The sequence below is a fragment of the Python bivittatus genome, unplaced genomic scaffold (assembly GCF_059951505.1).
Source record: "Python bivittatus isolate LINGU-HERP-01145 unplaced genomic scaffold, Pbiv_v1 ctg000480_np1212, whole genome shotgun sequence".
Taxonomy (NCBI): Eukaryota; Metazoa; Chordata; class Lepidosauria; order Squamata; family Pythonidae; genus Python; species Python bivittatus.
In genome coordinates, this window is record NW_028277075.1 from 87,262,924 (window position 1) to 87,288,675 (window position 25,752).

The 25,752-nt window shown below is 35.8% G+C and overlaps 1 protein-coding gene across 1 annotated transcript in view; it reads right to left on the bottom strand.

The window, feature by feature from the left end:
• Positions 1-25,752, bottom strand: part of DPP10 (dipeptidyl peptidase like 10) — a 259,921-nt gene that overhangs the window by 197,846 nt on the left and 36,323 nt on the right. The window contains exons 2-3 of the mRNA XM_088146483.1: positions 9,370-9,484; positions 1,617-1,712 (exon numbers count right to left, since the gene is read on the bottom strand). Of these exons, the coding sequence (XP_088002609.1) occupies positions 1,617-1,712; positions 9,370-9,484 (211 nt within the window). The remainder of the gene's footprint in view (positions 1-1,616; positions 1,713-9,369; positions 9,485-25,752) is intronic.

Consider the following 25,752-nt stretch of genomic DNA (forward strand, 5'->3'; position numbering starts at 1 on the left):
GAAAGGATGACAGATGTAAAGCCAACAGGGGCAGAGGAAGAAAGATTTGAGCATGCTGCATTTTCCAAACAAATATATTCTTCCAAATATCAGAAACCTGACCAAAATTAGGAAAGAAAAGTAGCTAGATACACTGGAATCAAAATTCAAATTATAGTATATTCTTTCAACTTTTTCCTATTATTAGTATTTACATAAAAACATGGTACAAAACAAACAAAAATACAAATTAATCCAATAAAGTTAGCTCAAAAGTTATTAGCAACCCAGCATAACAAATATAAACACTAAACAACCAAGGCAACAGTGACACTTTTACAACATCACTATGGGATAGGACCAAGTTTACACCCGTTTTAGTAATAATTCAAAACAGGTGTAAATCTAAACTATCAGATGAATAAGAGTGGGATGGAACAACCAGACTCAGAATCCATTAACCCAATAAAAAGGTCTTTAAACTCTTTTAAATGGCATCACATTTCCACAGAGATGAAGAGAAGAAGGGAGCTAATTCCAAAGTTGGATAAATTAATTAACATAATTAATTGGAGATCCCTGGTAATACTATAAAACATTTTGCAGCTGTCATCTACAAAACTACAGTCCTTATTTGCTTTTTACATTCCCCCACTCTATAAAAATGAGGTAAATATCAATGGGTGTGTCTGTGTCTGTATATGTGTTTGTGTGCATTTATGTCTGTGTGTGAGAGACAGAGTGAAAGATAATAAGAAATATTACTTTGAATTTCATATCATATAGCTGAAGTGAGAGAACAAAGTGGTGGTGGTGGGGGCTCTAGGCTCCAGTCTTTAGACAGGAGGAAAGCCAAGTGAGGAACTGACATAGAGAAAGGAGTAATAGAAATAGAAGAGGAAGAGAAGACTGATCTACCTGGACAGGGTTGGGTTTGATTAGGGAGTCTGAGTGAATATTACGGCTGGGTGTAGTGTATTACAGGTTAGGATTTGGGTCAGAGTTAGGTTGCAGTCTTGAGCAATTGTGAGAGAGAAGCTAAATTAGCTGAGGGGGACGGAGATGGAGAGGAATATAACAGCAGTGATGAGAGGTGGAAGTACAATAGGGGATGGGTGAGCCGATCCAGGGGAAGATTGGCTCTTTAATCTTAACTTGTGAGCAAGGCAATTGCTGGGGCTGTTGCTTTTTTAAACTGCTTAGAGTCAGAGTTTCTAAATTCATAAATCAAATCTATTTCTACACAAATTAACATCTATATAAATATATGTTTGTGTGATGTCTCTTTATACTAATATAAATGAATGTAATATATATATAGTATATATGCTTGTCTGTTTCCTGAGCTGGCCTATCTCAAATGGCTGATTATCACTATATCAGAATTTGGCCTTGGACCTGCTTAGAATCTACCCATAGAAATAATGGCTAACATAAGGCCAGTTGATTTGATGGTATGTTTCCTAAATATGATTAAATATAGATTTAATCCACGAAAGCTTAAATCTGTCCAGTATTTAATAAGTAGCTCCCCACATTTATAACATACTCTCTAAATTTATAAACTGGTTAATGTAGCTTATAATTCACTTTTTACATCTTCTATTCAAAATTTTTGTCCAATATGTTCAACATACCATTCATCCATTTGGCATCTGGATTATGAACTACAAACTCTTTTCTGAAGAGATCTTCTAAAGACAGTCTGGTTTCTGATGAGTTTGACAGTTCATCTACAATAAAAAAGCAACATTTTAACAATGAACTATTAATTTTAAACCACAAAGCTCAAAGTTAAAATACTAACTAACTAAAATACTTGTTTAAAATACTAACATCACCTCCATGCTTTCAGGCAGGATTTTATTTATAAGTGAAACTTTTTCATTCATGAAAAAAGGATGTATATCAATTTGTAAAGGATAAATTCCCATGAACCCTATGATCTTAATTCAGACATGTACTGTTCCCTGCCTTAGACTCAACGTCATTAATTATCTAGCACAGAATAGATCACGTATAGGCTGACTGAATTCACAAATAAAAATAATGTGATTGTATGAAACGTAATATAATTTATTTGGTGTTAAATAGGCGTACTGTATGAATTCAGCTATTGTGGCTTATTCATGATTAAAGCAGTCCCTGATTTAAGAATTATGTGTGAACTTAGTTGTTGAGCCAGTTCAGAAGATGCAATTACCCCTTGAAACTTGTAGATTAGAGGTCCAACAAGCATTAACAAGAAGTTTATTCTTTGGTGCCTGATGATGATGATGATGATGATGATGATAGCAGAAAAACACAAAGGGGTTATCCTGTGCTTAAAAATTGGGTTAAAATGTCAGGAAAGCCTGGCACATTCTTGCAATAACTCAAGGATTTTTCATGGGAAATCTTAAAGCCTGGGTCCACTTTCAGAAGATGCATTTGGCCATTTTCTGCTATATATTGAAGTCAAATTACAGTGAAAATGAATAATCCATTCAAAGCATTTTGCTAGGAAGGCTGTGGGGGTTTTACATTGTCTTTACTTCAGGTTCTCTTTTGTTTTGTATAAATGAAGCTGAGGGAGAGAGAGATGAAGCACAGTCAGGTAATCCGAGAGAAGTGGACTAAGGACTAAGGCAAAGTGAGATGCAAACTGTACTCAGTTTAGATCAGGAGCTCAGGGTGGAAGTCAGATAATGAAGCTTTTCCCTACAACTGGGAAACCGTGAGATCGTCTTTGCAGAACATACCTGTCCTTGTGGAATTGATCACAGTTGCTAGTTAATATCTTAGGATATTTTGACTTCTATAGAATTCCCACATGCTGTTCCCTAGGCAGCCAGATGAATGTGTCATCCTTCATAAGAAAATGACCCTAGAATAATGCCTATCATAGCTATAGTTGCACAGATAACCAGCAGGATTTGATCACTATTAGCACTTTACTACAGTGGAATACTTTATTCAGCTGACCTAATATAAGGCAATAGAAGGTTTAGTGCAAAGACAGTCAACCTTTGTCTTATCTAACCCAGTGTGTACGATACTGATGCGTTGTAACTACTGAATTGTATTTTATTGTATTACTTCAATATTGGTCAGTGACTTCAATAGACCACAATAGACCACAACATCAGCTGTCTCTATGCTTCATTTCAACTGAGAAGATTTATGGAATTCTCCAACAGATATTTTTTCCACTAAATTTTACATCTGAGGTTATTCATTTCCTACTATTCCAACTAGGATTTAGCGTTTGAAGAAATGTTAAGAGAGAATAAAATAATTCTGACAAAATTAATTGATTTGGGAATCCCTGTTATCTCAATGATTATGCCAGTATTTTATTGTTCAAATTTGGGCCCAGGGGATAACCCCCACACATCCACTCACCCACCTATAAACACATCTAGTTAAAGCAAAGCAACACAATCCTGTTTTGTTTCACTTGCTCACTATGTAATCTCCAATACAGTTCTTGCCTTTCGTCCTCCATTTAATGGTGGAAAGAGTAGAAGCTGGTAAGTGAAATGAACTCATGAACCACAGCAGTTTTATAGACTATGAAACATTAATATTCATTGTGGAATGTGTCCATCAGGCTGCCCTTAGTCTCTCAGTAAGTTAGTACTCCAAAAGTCAAGAGAAAGCTAATCTTAATTTGGCATCTACTTGCTATGCCTTTGTCAAGGCACCTAAACTCTCTGTCAAGAACTGCAATTCTATATAGGATTAAGGCAGTAACTTAAATACAAAATCAAAGGCAGAGTATAGGGTGAGATATTCAGAATCCCCTTAGATCAAGCTATACCACTTCACAAATAATTTTAACTAAAGACTTTTGCACAAGAAATCTCGGTCCATCATCTATAGATAGTTGTGTCTGAAATAGACCCAACAGCCTAAACTGCATCAAAATATTAGCAGAACTAACTCGCTTTAATTGCCATCTCAGAAAGCAAACAATAAAAATGGAGAAAAAGCAGAGCCTGTTGATTGGGTTGAAATAAAGGTCAAATTATAATTTTGTTATGTTTAATTCCTAATTCTCAGTGACACCAATTATTCTGAGAACATTGTTTGAGCTACCTATACTTTGCTGTATTTTTTAAAATTGTTTTGGTTACATGTGATTCTGTAAATTCAGTGGCAAATCATTAAACATTAAGGTGAACTGACACTTTTAAAAATTTGAAAATATTTTAAAATTTTCACTGACTATATATTAAATGAAACTGATAGGGTTGGAAAGATACACATCTTGTTTACAAATTAAAAAACAAAGTACTTCTTTTTAACTTGTTTTTGAAAATATTTTTACAATTTTTATCTCCTTATTTTGCACTGCTTTACTAGCCATACATTCTATGTTAAATAGACACATTTTTTTAAATGCTGTGTGAATTAGAACAATCACATCAGAATCTGTGTCCAACCTCTGATTTAATACCGAATCTCTATACATCAAAGCAGCTATGTTTGTCAAGCATTTATATAAATGTTGTTCTAGAATAAAAAATCTTTGAAAACAAGAATAAATAATTTCACTGTTGTCTTTTTTCAAAACTCTCTTTCCTTCCTCATATCTTCCTGTATAATTTTTTGGAATGTTGAAGCTGGAAAACTTTGACTCTCATGTCTTTAATAATATGTATGCATATCTGTTTCTTATATTCCAGTTTTGAAATAGGCTGTACTTTTTCAATTTTATTCAAAATTATAATTAAATATTTATTGGTAGTATAACATTTAACAGTTCCTTAATAAATGGATGGATTTTTTACATTTGCAGTTAAGTTATAAATACTGTATATAGATTACAAGTTACAGTTGTATTCTGAATTACAAAACAATATTCAGAAGCCAACGTTAATGATTATTATGGAACACTAAATGGGAGCGCAGATAATTTTTCCAACAGGAAGGTATTAAATTACTTTTCTGACTATATTAGGAAATAAATTATTCCAGGCTATGAGAAATTGCTGTGCAGTAAGCCTATATAGGACTGAGCATCATATATATAGTTTCTATATCCAGAATGCCTCTTAGCAGCCCGTTAAACTCAGCCTTCCAGTAGACCCTTCCTATGTATTGCTGGATATTGGCAGGTCTAGTGAACTAATGACATTAATTGACTGATGATGTCATATCATATGAATACATAATACTGTAATTCTAAAAATAGCAGTGGGAGATAGATTGATTTATTTATTTATTGCCTTCGAGTCAGTGTTTATTTGTTTTTTATTTATTTATTTATTTATTGCCTTCGAGTCAGTGTTGACTCCTGGTGACTGCAGTTTTCTTGGCAAGGTTTTCAGAAGTGGTTTGCCTTTGCCTGTTTTCTAAAGATGAGAAAGAGTGACTTGGTCAAAGACAGCTGGCTTTATGCCTGAGGTGGGACTGAAGAACTCACAGTCTCTTGGTTTCTATAAAATAATACTTGAGCTCCCATGAAAGGGAGATTAAGGGTATAATAGATAAACATATAATAATTGTATTTTAATCATATTTTTATATTATAAAACCAAATTACATCCAACTACTGTTTACTGTACATTTATAAAGGTAGTCTTTGACTTTCAACAATTCATTTAGTGACCATTTGAAGTTAAAAGAATGCTGAAAAAAGTGGCTTATGACCAGTCCTCACACTTATGACCATCGCAGAGTCTTCACAGTCACATGATCAAAATTTGGGCATTTGGCAACCAGCATGTATTTACAACGGTTGCAGTGTCCTGGGGTCATGTGATCACCATTTGCAACCTTCCCAGCTGTCTTCCAACAAGCAAAATCAATGGGGAAACCACATGATTTATTTAATGTCAGGCTCAGTCCAAGAACAGCAAGAAAACAGTTCATCCAAATTCAGTTATTTTATTGCTTACACCATATAAACAGAATCTTGCCAGGCTAAATCTATACTACTATATTATAGTGGATACACCCTGGGAGATTCTAGGGAGTGGCTATCCTGAATCTCTTATACTTCCCACATTCCAGCTCTGGACTGTGTTGTTTTTTGTCTCCCTGCTTTTCCTGGAATGCACCCCTCCTTCCTGATAGCCTTGCTCTCTACTGCAATCCACCACACTTAACGACCATGGTGATTCGCTTAATGACTGCCACAAAAAAGTCATAAAAACCAGATGCAGTCATGTGATGCCTCACTTAATGACTGCACCACGTAATGATGAATTTTCTGATCTCTATTGTGGCTGTAATTCGAGGACTACCTATATTCCTTTGCACAATAACTGGAAAAAGCAAAAGGATTTTCTTTTCCTATATCTAAACAGGATCCAAGACACCAACATCTTCAATGTTTCAGATATGGAAATATGTATCAATATAACACATTGGAACAGATTCAGGGAGAATAACAAGCATAATCTGGTAGTAGAAACTAAGTCCTAGAAAGAGAATTGGGAAGAATGGGAAGGTTTACCTTTGAGACAAGATGGATAAAGGGAGTGATGGCAATGAAGCCTTAGTATTTCTCTGCATTTACTGCATTAGCAGAATGCCAGCCAGCAGCATTAAGATCCACACACTTTTGAATACTGTGGACCTGGACCTTCTGGTTAATGTGGGGAATATGGCAAGCACTTGGCATACCAAATTGTTCTTTACTGGCTGGTAGATGGGCAAGGTCTCATGAAATAACAGAAATAATGTCTTAAGAGGACTCGTTCAAGCCTTTGATGCCTAAGGAAGTAAACAGGGTCTTCTGTGGGATGAGCTCAGCCACATGCAAATTAGAACTGTGTCCTCCTGGCTGATATGTATGACATAAAAGAATGAGAACAGGTGGTAAATGTGTAGGTATAGGAGGATATAGCATGGGCATAGGAGGTATAGAACTATATACGATATAGGAAGTGGTAAATGTGTTCACTAGGGAAGAGATGATGCCACAGGCCTTGAAGGAGGTGATCTGTCTGTTCCTCAAGAAACTGTCATTTGTCCAGTTTCTATGGATTGTCTGTTCCAGATGGAATCTGCTCACTCGACATTGTCTAACGGGGGGGATTCTGCAGATGCCTCCATACCCAAGATGAAGGGGGCAAGGGCCTGAGAGATAGCTTTCTCAGTAGCAGATCCTTCATTTTGGAACAGCTTGCCCCTGAGATCGAGATGGCTCCCACCCTTCTATCATTCAACTGGGCTGTGAAACCAGTCCTCTTTCATAGGGCTTTTGGTATAGGACACAAAATAATCCAAGTTACAGGAAAAAAGATTCTAATTGAATTTACAAAAAATTACTGGGGGGGGGGGCAGGAGGACAGAATGACCAACTGTTCAAAGTAGTGATAGACTTCTGACTGATTGGCTGTAACCTGGATTTTTGTAGTGAGCAGGAGGTTGGATTCAGAGGCCTGAATGTCCTTCCAAGTCTAAGTTTCTATGCTTGATAGAAAATGCGAGTGATCTTAATGAGTTCAATGTTTCAGAAGATTTCTCCATCTCTTGTAGCACTTTGAAATTCAGGAATGAATCAGAAAATCTTTAATGAGAAAGTGTGCTTGATGTAGTGGTTAAAAGCACTGGGCTGGAAAGCAGGACATCCTGAGTGCTGGTATTACCTTGGGCTCAAAGCCAGCTGGTTGGCAGGAGTCAAGACCACCTGGATGGATGGATGGATGGATGGATGGATGGATGGATGGATGGATGGATGGATATAAATACACCCTCTCTATCTTTCTCTCTCTCTCACACACACACACTTATTTTTTTTTCCTAATAAACAAGCAAAGTATATACAGACTATACAAACATACTGTATATGTTGATTTACGTCATACACTGAAGAATAGATTTTAAAAAGTGATACACCCTCTCATCATAATCAAGAGCTAGCCCAATGCTGGCAACTAATATTACAGTTGCTGTCTCAAAGAATATCTGTGTTTTCATTTATAACAATAACAAAAAGTAATACAGCCCTGGAAAACCAAGGCTGTGCATAGAGAAACACTTTTATCCTTTGTTCAGATTTCTCAAACTAGTGATATAAAAATTAATCTAGTGTTGGTTATAACTTGTTAGTGTTGAAATGCTCCTGTACTCTGCTCACTGCAATTCAACTACATTTTGGGGCAACTGGGAAAAGAAAACTTTTTAAGTATTCCAATCATTTCTACTTGAATATAGCAATTCTATCTGTTCTAAGTCTGCATGATGTCAGAAATATAAATAATTAATTAAAGATCTAGTACCTAAAAAGGAAAAGATATACTGTTCTATATTACTTTTCTGATCTCTAGATAATAGGAATCAGGGTTTTCTGAGCTTACTATGCTCTGCAATAATTTGTCCTTCCCAGAATGTTAAGGTGATTTGCTATATAATTCATACTACTAATTCAATTTTAGATGCATCCTTCATCGATCCTTGCTTTCCATAGGAAAGTCCAGGTTTACTTTTATATAATCTTGCTGTAAATATATGTGATCCTGACTATATTTGTTTGGGAAAAGGAAGAAGATCTATCTCTTCTGCTCTACCCATTGCCTAAGAAGGAAAGCCTCAACCAAAGTTCAAATATTTTGTCTCCTCTGCCTTGTGCTAGCTACTGGAGTGATTGGTAAGCTTTCAATTCATCATTGCTATGGGACAAAATAATGCGAACATGTCCTTATCCACTGTCCAAATGGGGTGAGCAGCAAAGGATTTAATAGGGCAGTAATGTTCATAGCAGGTCAAAAAGGTCAAAATGACCATCACAGCAACATAATCAAAGCCCTGCTGCCTTTATATATCATACAGATGTACAAATGGTTGGGGATTTGATCCACTGCTGAAACTGCCACCTTGATCCTCTCTCCCTCCCACCCTCACCCCCATGGATGCCACTGTGATAGGACTTTCAATGATGGGAAGAAATCTCTTTTAGCTTTGCCTATCCCTTAGCATTCTTCACTACCATTACTGAAATAACACTGTGGCAGTCTGCTGACATTTACATTTCTTTACTGTTTTGTATATTCAGAGTGGAGAAACATTGAGCATAGCTATACAGTTTCTTGACCATTACTTTGTAAGTCCTAGGGATGCTACAGAAATTATTTAAGAAATTTCCTAGAATTGCTTCAGATCACAAAAATCTTAGAGATGGGAATATGTTGTATGAGTTAAGATGTGGAATATTTATGTACATATGCACAATTCCAATTCCTGATGTCAATGGATAATCAGTGGTCTTCATGGGTCAATGTTTTACCCTACCACATTCTATAGCATGCGTATTGTTACAATAATATATGGCATCTGTTATTCTACATAGAAATATCTATACTAAGTTTCTACTATTCATATCTTGTGTAGGACTGGATACAAACAATTTAGAGTTTAAATACTCAACATAAATAAGTAATAAAAGTTTATTACTACCTGGTGTTAAAAGAATTACGGACATGGTGATCAGTGAACATACAACTAGAATCACCAGCAATGCAATTGCTATCCCCTTCCAGTTCCTCTGTGGTGGGCTGTTGCTTCCAAGTTCCTGGGAAAATTAAACAAAAAAGGAATTTGCTTCATAATTACATATTAAATATAATCCATAAAATAATTTATTTTATGCATGGTTATAGTCACAGTATGAGATTTGATTATTTGACTTCCCATCACAGCAGTTCATTTCGTTGTTTAAGATATGTCATTTTTTTATTATTTTTTTAAAATCATCTTTTTTCTAACTTTCTCTCTCTGTATCTCTCATAAGCACATGCTTGCACATGGAATAATCAAATTGATTGTACAGATATTGTATAAATTCTGGGTGGTACTTTAATGTACTGAAGTTAAATTCAGGACATAAGGTAGATTCTACAAGATAATTAGGGAAATAAAACAGCAATTTACTCTAATTCCACCTGAAGTAGTAGGGGGCATAAAGGTTTAAATACACATTGCTTTAAATGCAGAGTGTTAAACTTCCCATTCAGTATCAAAAATAGTTAGTTCTAATAGATTTGAATATTCAGTTTTAAGTTTAAGAATAGTTCTTTATCTTAACTATATACCATGTTTATGAATGACTTCACTATTGTTTTAAACATCAACATTTCTGTATAACAGAACTGAAAGACATGTTTTTGCAATGCTGGCTAATTTAAGTACTTATTCTTCCACTAAAGGAATGTGCATTACAAGTCCTATGTTAATACTGGAAAACTGAGTTTTTAATTTTTCAGTAAAAGAAATATAAACCAGAATTTGTACTGTTACTCCACCTTTGTATGTGAGAACATAAGGCTGAGTAACACAAAACATATTATAACTAGACTTTTGTCTGTTTGGCTTGATCTGTCTCAGTGGGAAGTCTTGCCTTGGAGAGGCACATTGGTCTAACTCAGTGTGAATCACATCATAGGGGAGAATCAATCTATGTTCAGAAAGCTGGGCTGACTGCCTGAATCACACACTTTGCTGTGCCAGAAATAGCTTTGATATATGCATAGCACATATGCAGAAACAGTTTCGGGTAGCTGAAGCTCCACAGCCACTCCTTCCCTTGGCTAGAAATGTGATGCTCCACATTTTAAGATATGTGTCTAATAAAAATATACATCTAATAAATGCTAATGGTTACACACTTATGAATTAAACAACCAATTATAAAGATCATGCTAATGTTAGCGGTTGACAGGTATGCTGTGGCAGGGATGGTCAAAACCAGATCTAACATTTTAACCACTACTTTGCACAGGCTCTCAGTAGTGAACTCATATGTCTATCTTAAAAGTTGTTGTTATTTGGTTTTGTCATTTATCATAGAAGTGTTAAACAACTCTCTCTCTTACCAGAAGCTGCCTGTCAGGAAATAATACTAGATTTCATTGACCAGCCTGAAGGAAAAGTGGTCTTTATGCATTAGAATACAAGCTAGTTACTGCTGCACAAAATAGTAAAGGTACAGTTAAAGGTTAAACACCCGGAAGCCAAAGGAAGAGAGTATTTGTTTTTACTTCACTCCAGAAGGAGGAGGAGGAGGAGGAGGAGGAGGAGGAGGAGAAGGAGGAGGAGGAGGAGGAGGAGGAGGAGGAGGAGGAGGAGGAGGAGGAGAAGGAGGAGGAGGAGAAGGAGGAGGAGGAGGAGAAGGAGAAGGAGGAGAAGGTGAAGAAGGAATTTTTAATATTAGTATATTTGAGTTATATTTTCTAAGTAAAAAAGCAGTTATAAAGCAAACAATATTGCTACTTGTTTTTCAGAATCCGTAATTATTTTTAGATTGCAATCTTAAAATACTTACTGTACATAAGTATTAATGAAGTCACTGGAACTTAACTTTTGGAAGACAGATGAAGGATTGTACTACTGATGTTCTATACAAGAACCTATATTGACTGAAGAGTGAAACTTGGTTCTACAGATTATTCTTTAGAATCTTGGAATCTTTTTTATTACATAGAGGTATGGAGTGGCAGAATATTAATGTTATTCTAAGTACTATATCACAATAAATACATATATGATTGTGCAAACCTGTGTATATCAATCTAATCGGAAAGTTATATTAGATATACTTAAATTTGTTTCTGTAAAGATTAATGGAGTGAAACAGAGAAAAAAAATATAAAACAGCCTCTTTGTCAGGTTCACCCCAAAGAACTCTACGAGACAGTACAGGTCTAGTTCAGTAGCTTTTATTAGCTTTCAACCACAAGACAGAATCTCGCCAGACTGAATCTAAACTTCCCAAGCCAGCAAGCAAACACCTTGAATTCCTTAGGGTGGTGCCAGTCTCATCCTCTTAACCTTCCCACGCTGCTGCTGGGGGCTAAGGAAATGCTTATCTCCCTGAGCACGGCCTTCGCCAAACCATTCCATCACACTCTTGGATGTTAGAAGTGATTCTAACCCCATTCCAGATTGCTGAACAATGCGTCATGCAACTCTGAATTGCCTAGGAATCTGAGAATACTAAGCTAATTCCATAGCAGGCTGAGGTTGAAATGGAACCTCAGTGCCTCTTGATGGAAGCCTCATAAAGTTTGAGGCCTAGCATGCCTATCAACAGCCAGATTATAGAAACACATTAAAAGATAGTTTTGGTCTGTAGTTAGGCTTTTTTATATTTGGCATCATATTAAGCCAAATATCTGCTTTATAACCATTAAAAGTTTACTCATTTATTATCCACTTAAACGTATTATATATGTCTCTCTTATGCATTTCTGGCCAAACTCCATCAAAGGTGTAAGTTGCTCTTCAGAGTAGATGGCATAATGAATCACTTTAAAGTAATATCCAGTTGCTCACTTTTCAAGACAGGTAAGGAAGAAATATTTGGTTATTTATATTTTTTTCTTACTCTTTTCCTCCCTTTTTAATAAAATCAATGTATATTTATGAATCTGCTATAGAAAATGATGCTGAATCACCTACAAGCATAATCAAGCTGTATGTTTGGGAAGAAAGGAAAGAATAAAGCATTAACCCAGTCTTAGAAATATTTTAAGAAGGCTCATGAAATGGAATGACCCATTTGTTTAAAATTTCCCCTACTAAATTTAGACATTTAAAATGTATATAATCAGCCTGAATATTTTATTCTTGGTATGATGCACAATGTAGGTCAATACTGGAATATTACTGAGGTTTTGTTTGTTTTTACAGCATTTTTAACATTCTGACATTTAACCAAATGAGGAAAGGAAAATGGATATTCTTTAATGGTCTGTTAAATTTAGTGTCTGATTCAGCCAAATTCCAAATACAGCATTAGAAGAACTAACTTTAAGATTAAATTTATATATTAACAGTATAGTTACCAAGTTAAGAACATTAGAACATAAACAGTGCCTTGCTGAATCAGACCCCTGGCCCATCTAGTCCAGCAGTCTGTTCTCACAGTGGCCAACCAACTTCACAAGGAAGCCCCCTAGTCTCCCAGCAGATGGCCTTCAGAGGCACTCATGCTGCCATCAAGGCTAATAGCCATTGATCTTCCAGGATGCTATTTTACAACTTCCCATTGGCACTTACTGCTGGAACTTAATAAAGAGGCTATCTATGGTACTGAACACAGTTCCAATTAACATATTTTACTTTCTATTATTAATTATGAATTTTAGTAATAATTATGTCTCATTATCCAGTAACTTCTTTATTTTTTTTTTCTTTCCACAATGGAATCACAAATATTTCAGCTAATTGGGTATAAATCTGATTGTCATAAATGTGCAAGGAAAAGTACATTTAAATAAATTATTAATTGCAATTTTTCAAAATATATTTAAATAAATCATTTGTCTTAAACGGCTGTTTAATTCTCCTTGCGCGACAGCCAGTGGCAGATGCAAAGACTGTTTTTTTTTTCCTTGAATGTGAAGGTTAAGTTTAACAAGATAATGGTAGAATGAGCCATAAAGACACACTTTCTCTCTATAAATTAAAGTACAGGTAAAGCTAAGATAAAACAATCATTTTTAAAAAATAGCTAAGACAAGTAAACGTGCTTTTGTAGTTTCTTACAATTTACAAAATGTTCATTCATGTTTATATTCTAGAGTACTACAGTCAACAACAGCACTAACATCACATTTATTGTCAATATATTGTGATGTATCATTACAAAACAATGTAATGATATCTTATGTTCACACACCATTATGATAAAGTATTGCATTGGGAATGATTGTCTATAGAGAACAGGATCATGAAGACCCCTGTATGATTCTATTAAGCATTACTGTAAGTGAAGCAAGGATAACCAAAAGATTTAAGATGGATTCCTCTATTTTATTAAGCTTATTTTATTTTATTAAAATTATTTTATTTTATTTATTATTTATTATTTTCATTATCATTATTATTTACTATTACTATTATTTATTATTTTATTTTATTAAAATTATTTTTATTAAAATTAAATTAAATTAATTAAAATTAAAAATTATTAAGTTTATTCTATTTTATTAAGTTTATTTGGGTTTATTTATTTTGACTCCTTTCCCTCTTTTGTTTCTGTGTTACAGTGGAACCTCGGGTTACGAACGCTTCTGTTAATTAACTTTTCAGGTTACGACCAGCTCCAGTCGCAAAATTTTGCCTCGGTTTGCGAACTCCGCCTCGGGGTATGAACAGGATACGCGGCCATTTTCCCTCCCGTGACATGGTCCGCGGCCATTTTTCCGCCCCTGACACGTGGTCCACGGCCATTTTCCACTCCTGACACATGATCTGTGGCCATTTTCCGCCCCTGACACATGGTCCGTGGCCATTTTCTGCCCCTGACACGTGGTCCGCAGCCATTTTTCCACCCCTGACACGTGGTCCGCGGCCATTTTTCCGCCCCTGACACGTGGTCATAGGGAGGGGGACTCTCCCTCCAAGCAATAGCCGCCTCCCTGTCCTCCACGCCAGAACAGATTAACGGTAATTACATTGAACCTTATGGGGAAATCTGCTTTGGGTTGCGACCAATTCGGGCTGCGACCAGAGTCACAGAACAAATTAAGTTCGTAACCCAAGGTACCACTGTATTTGCTAGCTAAAGGCTGTAATAAATAAAATTGAATTGCTTTTCTAGCTGCTGGTGTGTATGTATGTGTGTGTGTGTGTGTATACACACACACACATACATACATACATGTATATATATATTGCATTGGATGCTATGTTTCTTCCAAACCTGCTACGAAAATCATATCTGGCATTTGAAGACCATACAGGAAAAAGAGAAGGAAAAATCTGATACATATATATAAATACATGCATCTCTGTTGATAAATCTCTGATTATGTTTCCATTTCTTACTTGTGCTTGAGCTTAATTTCTCAAAATTTGTGCCATGCGAAACAGCAGCAGCAGCAGAATTGGTTTCACTTTTTTTCATTTCATCTTTTTCTGTACCATCTACAATTGTACTAGACGGCAATCAATGATCCATATCTGGAAAAATATCTATTCAACCTAATCAAAAAACAAAATAAAAAATAATATGCATATACCGAGAGGCATATACATCTAGAATGTGTGTGGATGGCATGGATTTTTTTCCATTATGAATGTCTGAGCTGAAACCACTTAAGTATGCATCTTTCTCCTGCCAGCCTGCTTTTGCAAATGCAATTCTCATGTATGTTTACTCTGGAGAAAGTCCTACATCAAATATTGCACCCAAACAGTGCAATCTTAATTTTTTTTATTAATTCCCACACAGTTCATTGTGACTTATTCTTAAATTAGGTGTGTACAGGATACCACCATGATGATTAAGAAAACCTCTTGAGAACATGGACACACCATACTTACAAACAAATAAAGTCTGCAATGTGGAAAGTAAAGAAGGCAGGAGGGATTCACTGCAATTGTTTTGTGCTGCTACGCAATTTAGAAACTGCCACTGGATTTCTAATTTACTCTGCTTTCAGATGTTGCTTAGAAAACATGAGCTTTCAGGGGAAATGTTTGTTGGAATATGGGGACTGGTAGGAAGTCAGGTTTTGTGCATGTGCACATGTGAGGAATGTTAACATACAGCTAGAGTTGAGAGCTAGCTAATCTAAATGAGCTGAAGTCTCCAGATGAATTACACTGTAGGATACTGAAGGAACTAGCAGAAGTAATTGCAGAACCACTATCTGTAAACTTTGAGAAGTCCTGGAGAACAGGCAAGGTCCCAGAAGACGGGAGAAGGGCTAATGTTGTCCTATTTTCAATAAGGGGAACAAGCAGGACCTGGGAAAGTACAGTACAGGCCAGTGAGCTTGACATCACTACTGTGCAAGGTCTTTGAGCAGATTATCAAACAGCAAGTCTGTGAGCACTTAGATAGGAATTCATCAATTAACAGGAGCTAACATGGATTTATACCAAACAAGCCATGCCAGACTAACTTAATCTCCTTTTATGATAGTTACTAGACTGGTTGATTGGGGAAATACTGTGGATATAGTATATCTGGACTTAGCAAGGTTTTGACAAAGTGTCTCATAGCATCCTTACTAACAAAATAATCAAATATGGGTTTGACAACTCAACCATTCGGTGGATCCACAGTTGGATCAAGGATCATATTCAAAGGGTAGTTATAAATGGCATCAAGTCTACCTGGAGAGACAGCTTGCGTGGGGTGCCACAGGGGTCTTTCATGGGTTCAGTGGTGTTTAACATTTTTATAAATGATATGGATGAGGGAGTTGAGGGAATGTTTACCAAGTTTGCAGATGACGCAAAGCTAGGAGGAGTCATTAATACTTGGGAGGAGAAGGGAAAAAATTCAAAAACACTTAGGCTACAACAGTGGGTGAAAACAAATGTTAGTTTTCATTCTAGTTTAACATGAAGAAATGTAAACTCATGTATCTAGATAAGAAAAACGAGAGAACATATACAGAATGGGGAAAATATGGCTTAAGAGCAGCACATGTGAGAAGGACTTAGGTGTACTAGTGGATCACAAGCTCAACTTGTCCCAATAGTGTAATGAAGTTGCAAAGGAAGACCAACAACAACTTGAAGAACATCAAGAGGGGCATAAAATTCAGATAGCGGGAAGTAATTATCCCACACTATTCTGCCTTGGTCAGACTTCAACTGGGACAATGCATTCAGTTCTGCACACCCTAGTTTAAACAGGACATTGATAAACTGGAGCAAGTCCAGAAAAAGATTATCAAGATGGCAAAAGGACTGGAAACCAGCCTATGAGGAACAGTTAAAAAACCTAGATATGTTCAGCTTGCAGAAAGGAAGGTTGAAAGGGGACATGATAGCTGTCTTCACATATTGGAAAGGCTGTCACACTGTAGAGGGTTTGGAGTTATTCTCACTTGCTCCAGAGGGTAAGACTAGAACAAAAGGGATGAAACTTCAAAGATGTACAGATTAGACATTAGGAAGAACCTCTTGACAATAAGAGCTGTCAATCAGTGGAACAGGTTACTGCACGGAGTGGTTTCTTCCCCTAAACTGGAAGTTTTTACATGGAGGCTGGGTACTCATCTACTGGGGACAGTGTAGTGAATCCTGCAGTGTGCAGGAGGCTGGACTTGATGACCTCTTGGGACTCTTTCAACCCTATGCTTCTATGATTCTAACAGCAGCCTTGAGATGGGAATGAATGACATCTGAAACCAGTACACTCAAAGTTTATTTCTCTTTTCTTTCCTCTTAGTCCCTTGGGGAACCATTCAAAGTTTCTATGGAACCCAGTGTGAACAACCTCATCTTACATGATAGCTCCTAAGAAGTTACAGTAACAGTGGAAAAAGGCTATCAACCTCCTATCCTATTTGTGAACTTTATGTATCCAACTAGTTAACCATTCTGTGATATGGAATATAAACTAGAACCCCAGTGGATTGTATGTTCTTAATAGCTATGAGTTTTCACAAAACCTTAATACTTTTTCTGTTATTCACTTCTTATTTGTTATTTCCTTAAACTATCTTGAAAATATATTTCTGATATGTAGTACTGTACTTCTAATAATCCATTTGTAAAATCCACCCAATCCTAAAATTCACTGGATTTTTGTGCTTCAGTATTTTGAACTTTTATTTACTAAATTTGTAATTTAATTAGTCTATCAATACTTATTTAATCTAGCTTTTTTAAAGACAAATGAACTGCCCTGCACTTCATTGTAGCAAATGTATCAGTAATACCCATTAAGCTGAATGACTCAGCTAATATTTGCATGAACTATTGGTCTTCATCTTTTTAATTAATATTTAGTTCCCTAAAGCTACTTGCAAGTTTCCCAAATTCATGCCAAAGACCATCTTTCTTCATCTGAAATGCCCATTTCTACTAATACTGCATATAATTAATATAGCAAATCCCTCAGAAATTTCTAAAAATAATGAATAGTAAGTCATTTTCACGCCAAAATGATAATTAGTTACAAAATGATGGCAAACACATCTAGACTAAATCATAGTCTATCACAAACCTAATATGTAATGCTATAGGCAAATTCATATATTTATCTTTCTGTTGATTTTATTCCTCCATGATTTTCTGTTTTGTGCCATTGGAACAAGCTACTGATTCTCTGTTGAATAGTAGTGCTGAATAATACATTAACCAGATGTCTCTATGGTATAAAAGTTTTATTAGCTTTTTTAGCAACAAGGATACTTTATAAATTACCAACGTGGAACTTTCAAAAACCATAACATTCCTAAAGGAGTACAATATGAACAGCATATTTTTATTAGGACAAAATGCATTCAATACTTATGGTACATGGTAACAAAGTTGAGAAAATGTAGAGGTTGAACTTGAAGTAATTTGTTTTCTAATTTAGAGTCTGAATTGTACCAAGTGGTACACAATTGTGCTGTAGCATTTCATTGCTAAACATGTGAGTTGAAAAGCATGTTGCTTGTATTGTACTAAAGTAAGTAAAAGGTTAACTGAACATTTCCTTATTAGAAGGTCTTGGTATTTACTTTCCCATGCACTTACTGTAATTTTATTCAGAAAAACAGCAACTTTCATATAACTGTAACTGAGTCACTGAAATAACTTTTGCAGTCTACTCACTATCAAAACCCATGAAACACATAGATTAAAATATGCTGTCCTGAAGTTAGAGCAAACCTAGGATGTCACTGAAGTAATGAAATAATTGCCAAACCACAGATTTAATGTTTTTATAATGAACTGACAGTGAAAATATTTTACTGAAAGATCTGACATTAAGAATAGTAAAATTTATGTACTGCCCAAAATACAGGGTGGTTGCATGGATGAAAGACTGACTATATACAGTGATCACTTAATGACAAGCAAATTGAGAAAGTAAACATGGACATCTGTCATTGGAATACAGTTGAACATATGAGTCAAGGAATTAAATAGCAAGTTTCTGAGATGGTAAGTAAAAGTAATCAAAATTACCTCCATTTTAGCAGAACAGTTTACTTTCAAAGGGGTTCATTTACAGTAAAACAAAAACTATTCCAGCCTAATAAAATAAATTGTAGAAAACTACCTCCATTACATATCTGATTCTCAAAGCAAGCATTACAAGCTGGCACTTTTGTTAAATACTAGACAACCCATGACCTGTTGGGTCATCATTTCAGAGGTATTTCCTTACCTAAACAGAGAAACAGAATGACCAAGGGGAAAAAAGCAGTGGGAGTATGGTGTGAGCGACTTACAACTTGCTGCCAGCTTCCTCATTGACTTTGCTTGTGGGAAGCTGGCAGGGAGCATCAGAAATCTTCTTCCTTCCCTCCCTCCCTCCCTTTCTATGTATAATATAGGCTTGCACCATTTGCCCTTCCCTCATGACCCTCAGGAGAGCCCATAGGAACCCTTCTCCTCCTCCTCCTCAAATGACCCACAGAACTGCCAGCCACTATGCTGGTGGGAGGTGAACAAAGGGAGCTGCAGACCGTGAGGAATATTGCATCCCTGGTCCCCATTCCAGTGTGTCCCCAAGGGTCCCCCCTTGAGGAACAGGGCTTACCCATCAACTGCCAGTGCCCCCCAGCCAGCCCTACCTTGCCAGCAGGCAACCAAGTCACTCCCTCATCCTTCCCCAATGCACACCACCACTAAGAGATTTCAAATTTCAGCCTCAGTTCCAAAGCACCACTCACCTGTCAGGCCTTGCCACCAGTTGATTGGGCATAGGGGACAGAGGGAAGTAGGAAAGAGGTTGGGGATACGCCCATGATGATCACATGACCTGGGATGACCATGGCAGTGCAGCAGCACAGCAGTGCTGAAGCAGCCCCAAATTTCCCAAATTTCAATCCACTGGAGTCATGGTTCCCAGATTTTGGACACATTCTGTAAGTTAGCCCATTTGGGGTACCTTGAATCAAAAATTGTTACCCTAGGATGCACCATTTCACCCAGTTGAAAGTTACAGACACAAGAATTTTAGTATACACAAGGATAGAGATGATACTTGCAACAATGAGCACAAGACTAGTACTGCAGAACGTGTGAATTTGCCCTTTCCAAATATGAAATAACTTATTGTAGCTTAGTAATTTACATTTTGGTCAGCTTTTTAAATATTTGAAAAAATTAACTACTATAGTGAAACCATCTATTGTGAATTAAATATGCTTTAATAAAATTCAAATCTCTAATCCAGGTACTTCTTAATCATAACTTTTTTTGAGAGGCACATTTCCATACTTTGTATGAACAAAGAGAGCCTTGCTCTAACCAATTAAATTATATCACAGTATCCAAGTTGAGAAAGCTTTAACTCAGGCTTGATTTAATATCCAGTCTTCAGCAATTCTGGAAAGTAGATACAAAAAAAATTCCATATGCTGCCAGACTATGTCCATGTGATACAGGCACTGTAGAATCCACTGCCCATATTGTATTGCATTGCTGTTTTTATATGGACATTAGAATTTACTTTATTTCCCTTTATCTGGTAAAATATTCCAGTCATTCTGATACCTTCTATATATCAACTCTTCTTTTGAATCAAATGGACTCTACCTCTCTGAACACTGCCAAATTCTGTTAGTTGACTAACCTCCACATATCTTAATAAAGCATAACTGTGGCTAACCCTTGAATAACTCTGAATAAGTACATGCATAGAGAGATTTTACTTTTTAACTATTTCTGTCTTAGAATCATAGTTTTATATCACTAACATTAAGTACTTAACATCATTTGTTTCCTAGCTTTAGAGACACAGTTTATACTGTTAATGATAGTGGTAATAATATTCTGTTCTACCCTTTTACCTTGGTTTTCATATCTGGCCTTCCTCTTCTACTTTTAAATGGTTTATTGGTTGTCTTGATCTATATTGATCTTTCACTAAAATAAACTTTGAATTGAATTGAACTTGAATTGAATTTGAATTGAATCATAACTCTTAAATTGGCCAAATCCTTTGGCCATACTGGCTGAGGATGATGGGAGTTGAAATCCAAAGCATATGCATTGATTGGTATAAAATGTGGAATATGTAATGCATAGATTGAAAACAATTTTAAATAAATCTCTTGCAATCCTGAACTTGCAATATTCTTGCCTTACTACAGCAGGAAAATAACCTAGGAAAGGTCTGTTGTGATATTCTACCTTCATTTGATTCAGAACTATTTTATATCTTCTATTAGTAGGTAACAAAACATTCAGTGTAAGAAAGAAGTTAAGGAACCTACAAATGTATTCATACTTCTAGAGAAAAGTATGAATGATACTTCTCTCTATCCATATTTAGCATATTTACCCTGCAATCTTACACTTACTAATTTGGAGTAAGCATAATTGCATTGTAAGTATGGTATCTTATGCATAATTAAAAGAAAGTAATTGTGTAAATTGTGACCAATTTGGAATATATACAGAGGGAGGGAGAGAGAGAGGGTGGGACAGCTCAGAGAGACATCGTGTCATTGGTTGACTTTTACTCCATGTGAGCAATTAGCTGCCTGAGCTGATTGAGTACTCATATTATTTAAGGCAAAATCCATGCCTGTATTCATCATTCATGATGTTAAATTAGCTTTAAGGAAAGAAATAACAAATTCCCTACTGTTAACTATAGTTCTTCGAGCAGTTATCCATGCATTCACATTAATGCCTTTGCTCCTACATGAAAGAATCTTCCAGTACACCCCTAGAGACCACTAGTCACATTGAATTCCCTCATTTCCCAGACCAGAAATATAAGAGAAGGACACCTGTAGTGGCAGATTCATATGAATATGCAGATGATCTCTCAATGAATTACAGTTAGAGCTGAACAATGTGTTATTCTTCATGGTACCTTTGCATCACACATATGAGAGTTAGTTTACTTTGATGGGATGGGTCAAGTGGTATTATGAGGAAATGGATAAGATGCACTACCAAAACTGGTACATTCTTTGATGCATAATGTATATCTAGATGGTGAGGTTTTATAAATAATGGAAGGAGTTGACCATACAGCAACTTTACAGATATTAGAAAGGAAAATACCCCTGGCAAATGCAGCAGATGTGATCATTGCTCTGGAGTTAAAGCCATGAATAGCAGATGGTAAAGTTAGCCTGACAACTCATAGAGTAAATCTAGTAATGCAAGAAATATTGAAAGAAAAGAGGAAAACCATAGGGACACCCTCATGATAAACTTAAGTGTCTGAAGGAGTCAAAAAGTATTTATGCTATCATGGTAAAAAGCCAACATTCAACCAATTGATAGTAGTCTTCAAGGAGCTGATAAGCTCAGGATTTAAAAAACAAACAAACATATATATTGACTAATATGAAAATTAAAAACTTTTGAAATAATTATATAGTGAGGTTCTATACCAAACTTGTTTAAACACTATGATATATAAAAAGGATCAATTTGTAAGTGTCCTATTTTCATTGGCCCTCTTTCCACATTTAACTGCTGTTGAACAGATCAGTTTCATGAACAGCAAGTGATATCTGAATGAATTATAACTGGGGGAGGGGGATGAAATCTTAGTGAAGGATATAACACCCAAATTGGCATGAAGATAACCAAAATTGTAGTTGAGGCAATGAGGTCCAAAAGTTATTTCACTCTACTCAGACAAGTGACAGCATGGAAGAGATCTGCTAAATACTACAATAGCCTCTATCCATTCCTTGAGAAGAAATTCACAGCAAAAAACTGAATTTAAGACAAATCCTAGAGAGGTTACTTATGTTAGATGGAGGCTGCATTTCTCTCAGTTTACTTAAAAACTGAGGGTGAAAAGAATAATAAGTATATAACATATTACACCAAAAAATTTTCTTCTACATAGAGTGGTCAGTCATCTATGTAAGGGAATACCTTGGCACTGCACATTCTGAAATGAGCAATTACCACAGCTACACATCTTAGAAAATATTCTTGCTATTATTGCTGAAAGAATAACCAACCCACAAGTACAGATCTGGGTCTATTTGGAACTGAAGACAATGACAGTGATTTTTTTTTTCCTGATAGCCATATGAAAATAGCTATATTTTAGCTCAGAATCAAAAAGATGCTTGAAGTGGAATTAATTTGAAATAAAATAGTTCAGATCTCAAAGATCAAGCATGGGACACAAGACATTGTCTCTTCAGTATCATGATGTACTGAAAACTTTATCTGCACTGAGCACTTACTATTAGTTCTAACCAGATTAATTTAAACACTGGGCCATCCAGTGGGATAGGAGCCTATCCAAATTAATTGCTGTACCTAAAAGTAGATACCTTCTGTTGGAGAAAAGGGAATTTCATTCCCAATCATCAGATGTTGTGAACCTGCTTGCCAGATGTTCACAATACTACAGGCTGCTGGCCAGACACAGAATATAAAGAACTACAAGTGAGAGATGGTCTTCATCAGAACTCAGAGAGTCAGGTAACCCCCTCTGCTAGAAATAGAAAGTATTTGGTCCTTTTAAAACTAGGAGCAAAACTCAGGGAGAACCTGTGAACTAAGGCTGGGAAAACCAAATAGCTAACGCTGTTCTTTTCAATCTCTAATTAAGATTTGGAACCTCCAAGAAGCTGGAATGTCCAGGTAAATGAAGCAAAGGTGTTTTTATTTCAGAATCTTATATTTTTATAGAAGTAGGTACAGTAACATGTCTGGCCAGGAACCGTGTTTGGTTTAATATCTGTTTTCTGTGCTGTGCTAAATAAGGTCTCATTGTTTCATGTTCTTATTTCTCTGTATAAGCTAGTGAATTGAGTTTCAGCCTTTACCCATATATTAGGCTAGGCATGAATAAATAATTTTTATTTAGAATATTCTTATGATCTATTATAATTTGATCTCACTCCAATCACTTCATAGAGAAGGTTTGTTTGTTTGTTTGTTTGTTTTAATTTGTAGCAGACCAGCACTATCCTGTTGTTGGACCAAAGCATTACTTTTTTTTTTTTTTTTGGTAATATTTTAAGTTACTCTTATGTGATACTAACAGTTCTGTATTTTTCCTTCAGTGGTGGTATTTTAATACTTAAAACTACATTTCAAATTATTTCAACTTTGTATATTGATCTTTTAACCTCAAGAAAGGCAGTGCAGATTGAGAGCACCCTCTCTCACATGCACATCAGGATTAAGGGGTGGACTCTCAAGAAAACTTGTGGTGGTAATAAGAACTACTAAGCCACCTCCCCAAAGCAGGAAGGCTAGAAGTAACAGAATTTCTAGGAGGCAAGTTTGAAATTTCCAGCCTTCCACCCTGTAGGTTCAGCCTCCTGCTACAGATCTAGAGAAGAAGAAGAAGCTACAACAGATCCTGATACACAGTCCTCTGGATTCAAACAACTGGGAAGATATCAAAGCATTAGTCCCAAAGGATTAAGATAGCTGGTTTGGTACCAAGGAATATGCAACATTATACAAAATAACTTCTTTTAACTGTAAGATGATGCAACTGACAGTGTGATTTAATTGGGATAAATGGGATAAAACTGCTAAGTGATTCTGAGAAGGAAACCTATAAGGAACTGAAGTGTTTTGCTGGAATGCTGTCAAGAATCCCCAGAAATTCTAGGTTAGCTAACAGAAAAATGCTCCCAGAATTTAGCCTCCAAAGTATATGGCTTCTCCTCCATTCTCTCCACTACTAGGGTTGGAAATGAGGTAGAAAAAAAGGAGTTACTAAAGTTACTGAACATGGTGGTAGTACTTGTTCTTGTGTGATTGAGAAAGCTGAAATAAGAATCACCTGAAAGAATGGCAGATGAAACATTTCAAACAAGATGAAAACATAAAACAAGAAAAGAAACAAGAAACAAGAGTTGGAGAAAAATTAAGATACTGTATTACCTCAGCTTTAGGAAAGCTAATAACTGCAATGGCAGCTGAAAAGAATCCAGGAAATTTAATACAATAAGGGTTTTGACAGGGCAGGCTTCCCACAAAAACTCAGCCAGAGAATGTTCCAGAACACTGTTTTGTGCTGCTGGAAAGCCATAAGTGTGATGCATAGGATTCAAAAAATGACCATAGATTCCAAAACCAAATCTCTCTATAGCAAACAGTTGATGGAAACGAACGGAATTAGCTATTGGGAAGAGTTCTGACCTGTAATAGCCTGTTGAAAGAATGTTCATTCTGATCCAAACTGTCCCTGATTTATGTGGAGGGAATCTAAGTGACTGATAATTTTGTTTAAAGGCCTTGCCCTGGACACACCTAATTTCAGGGTTTGAAGAATAGAATAGAATAGAATAGAATAGAATAGAATAGAATAGAATAGAATAGAATAGAATAGAATAGAATAGAATAGAATAGAATAGAATAGAGTCTTTTTTATAGTGGAACTCATTTATAAAATGTAATAAGATTTATTTTCAAGACAAAATTAAATTTAAAAATGATTTAACTCTTCAAAATATGCGAGCTATAAAACTCTTTATACTGTTTTCTACTGTGAGAAAGCCAACTGGAATTTTCTGCCAGATCCAAAACCAGTGCTTCCAAATATGAAATGAGTGTAATAAAATAAAATAAAATGATGGCTGGTACCAGTATCTCACTGTCAGTTGCTCTAGAAACTCAAAAAGAGTTTAATGAATTCTTTTAACATACAATATTGATGCTCTTTATTCATATTCTGCTCTTTCAACCATGTTAATCAGCCTCAACAAATAGTTTTATCAGAAAGCTCTAGGCAAACTTTGATGCACAATCTGGTTTTGTGAAGGATATGCCTTGAGGACTGAATTTAATATTTTTAAATGGCATCCATACAAAAAAAAAGCAACTGTGCTAAAGGGCTTAGCAACAATGCTTATGGAGAAGTTATTATCCAGCTCATGATTTTTCTCAGGCCTCAGAGATAATGCCATCAAAGAAACAGCACTT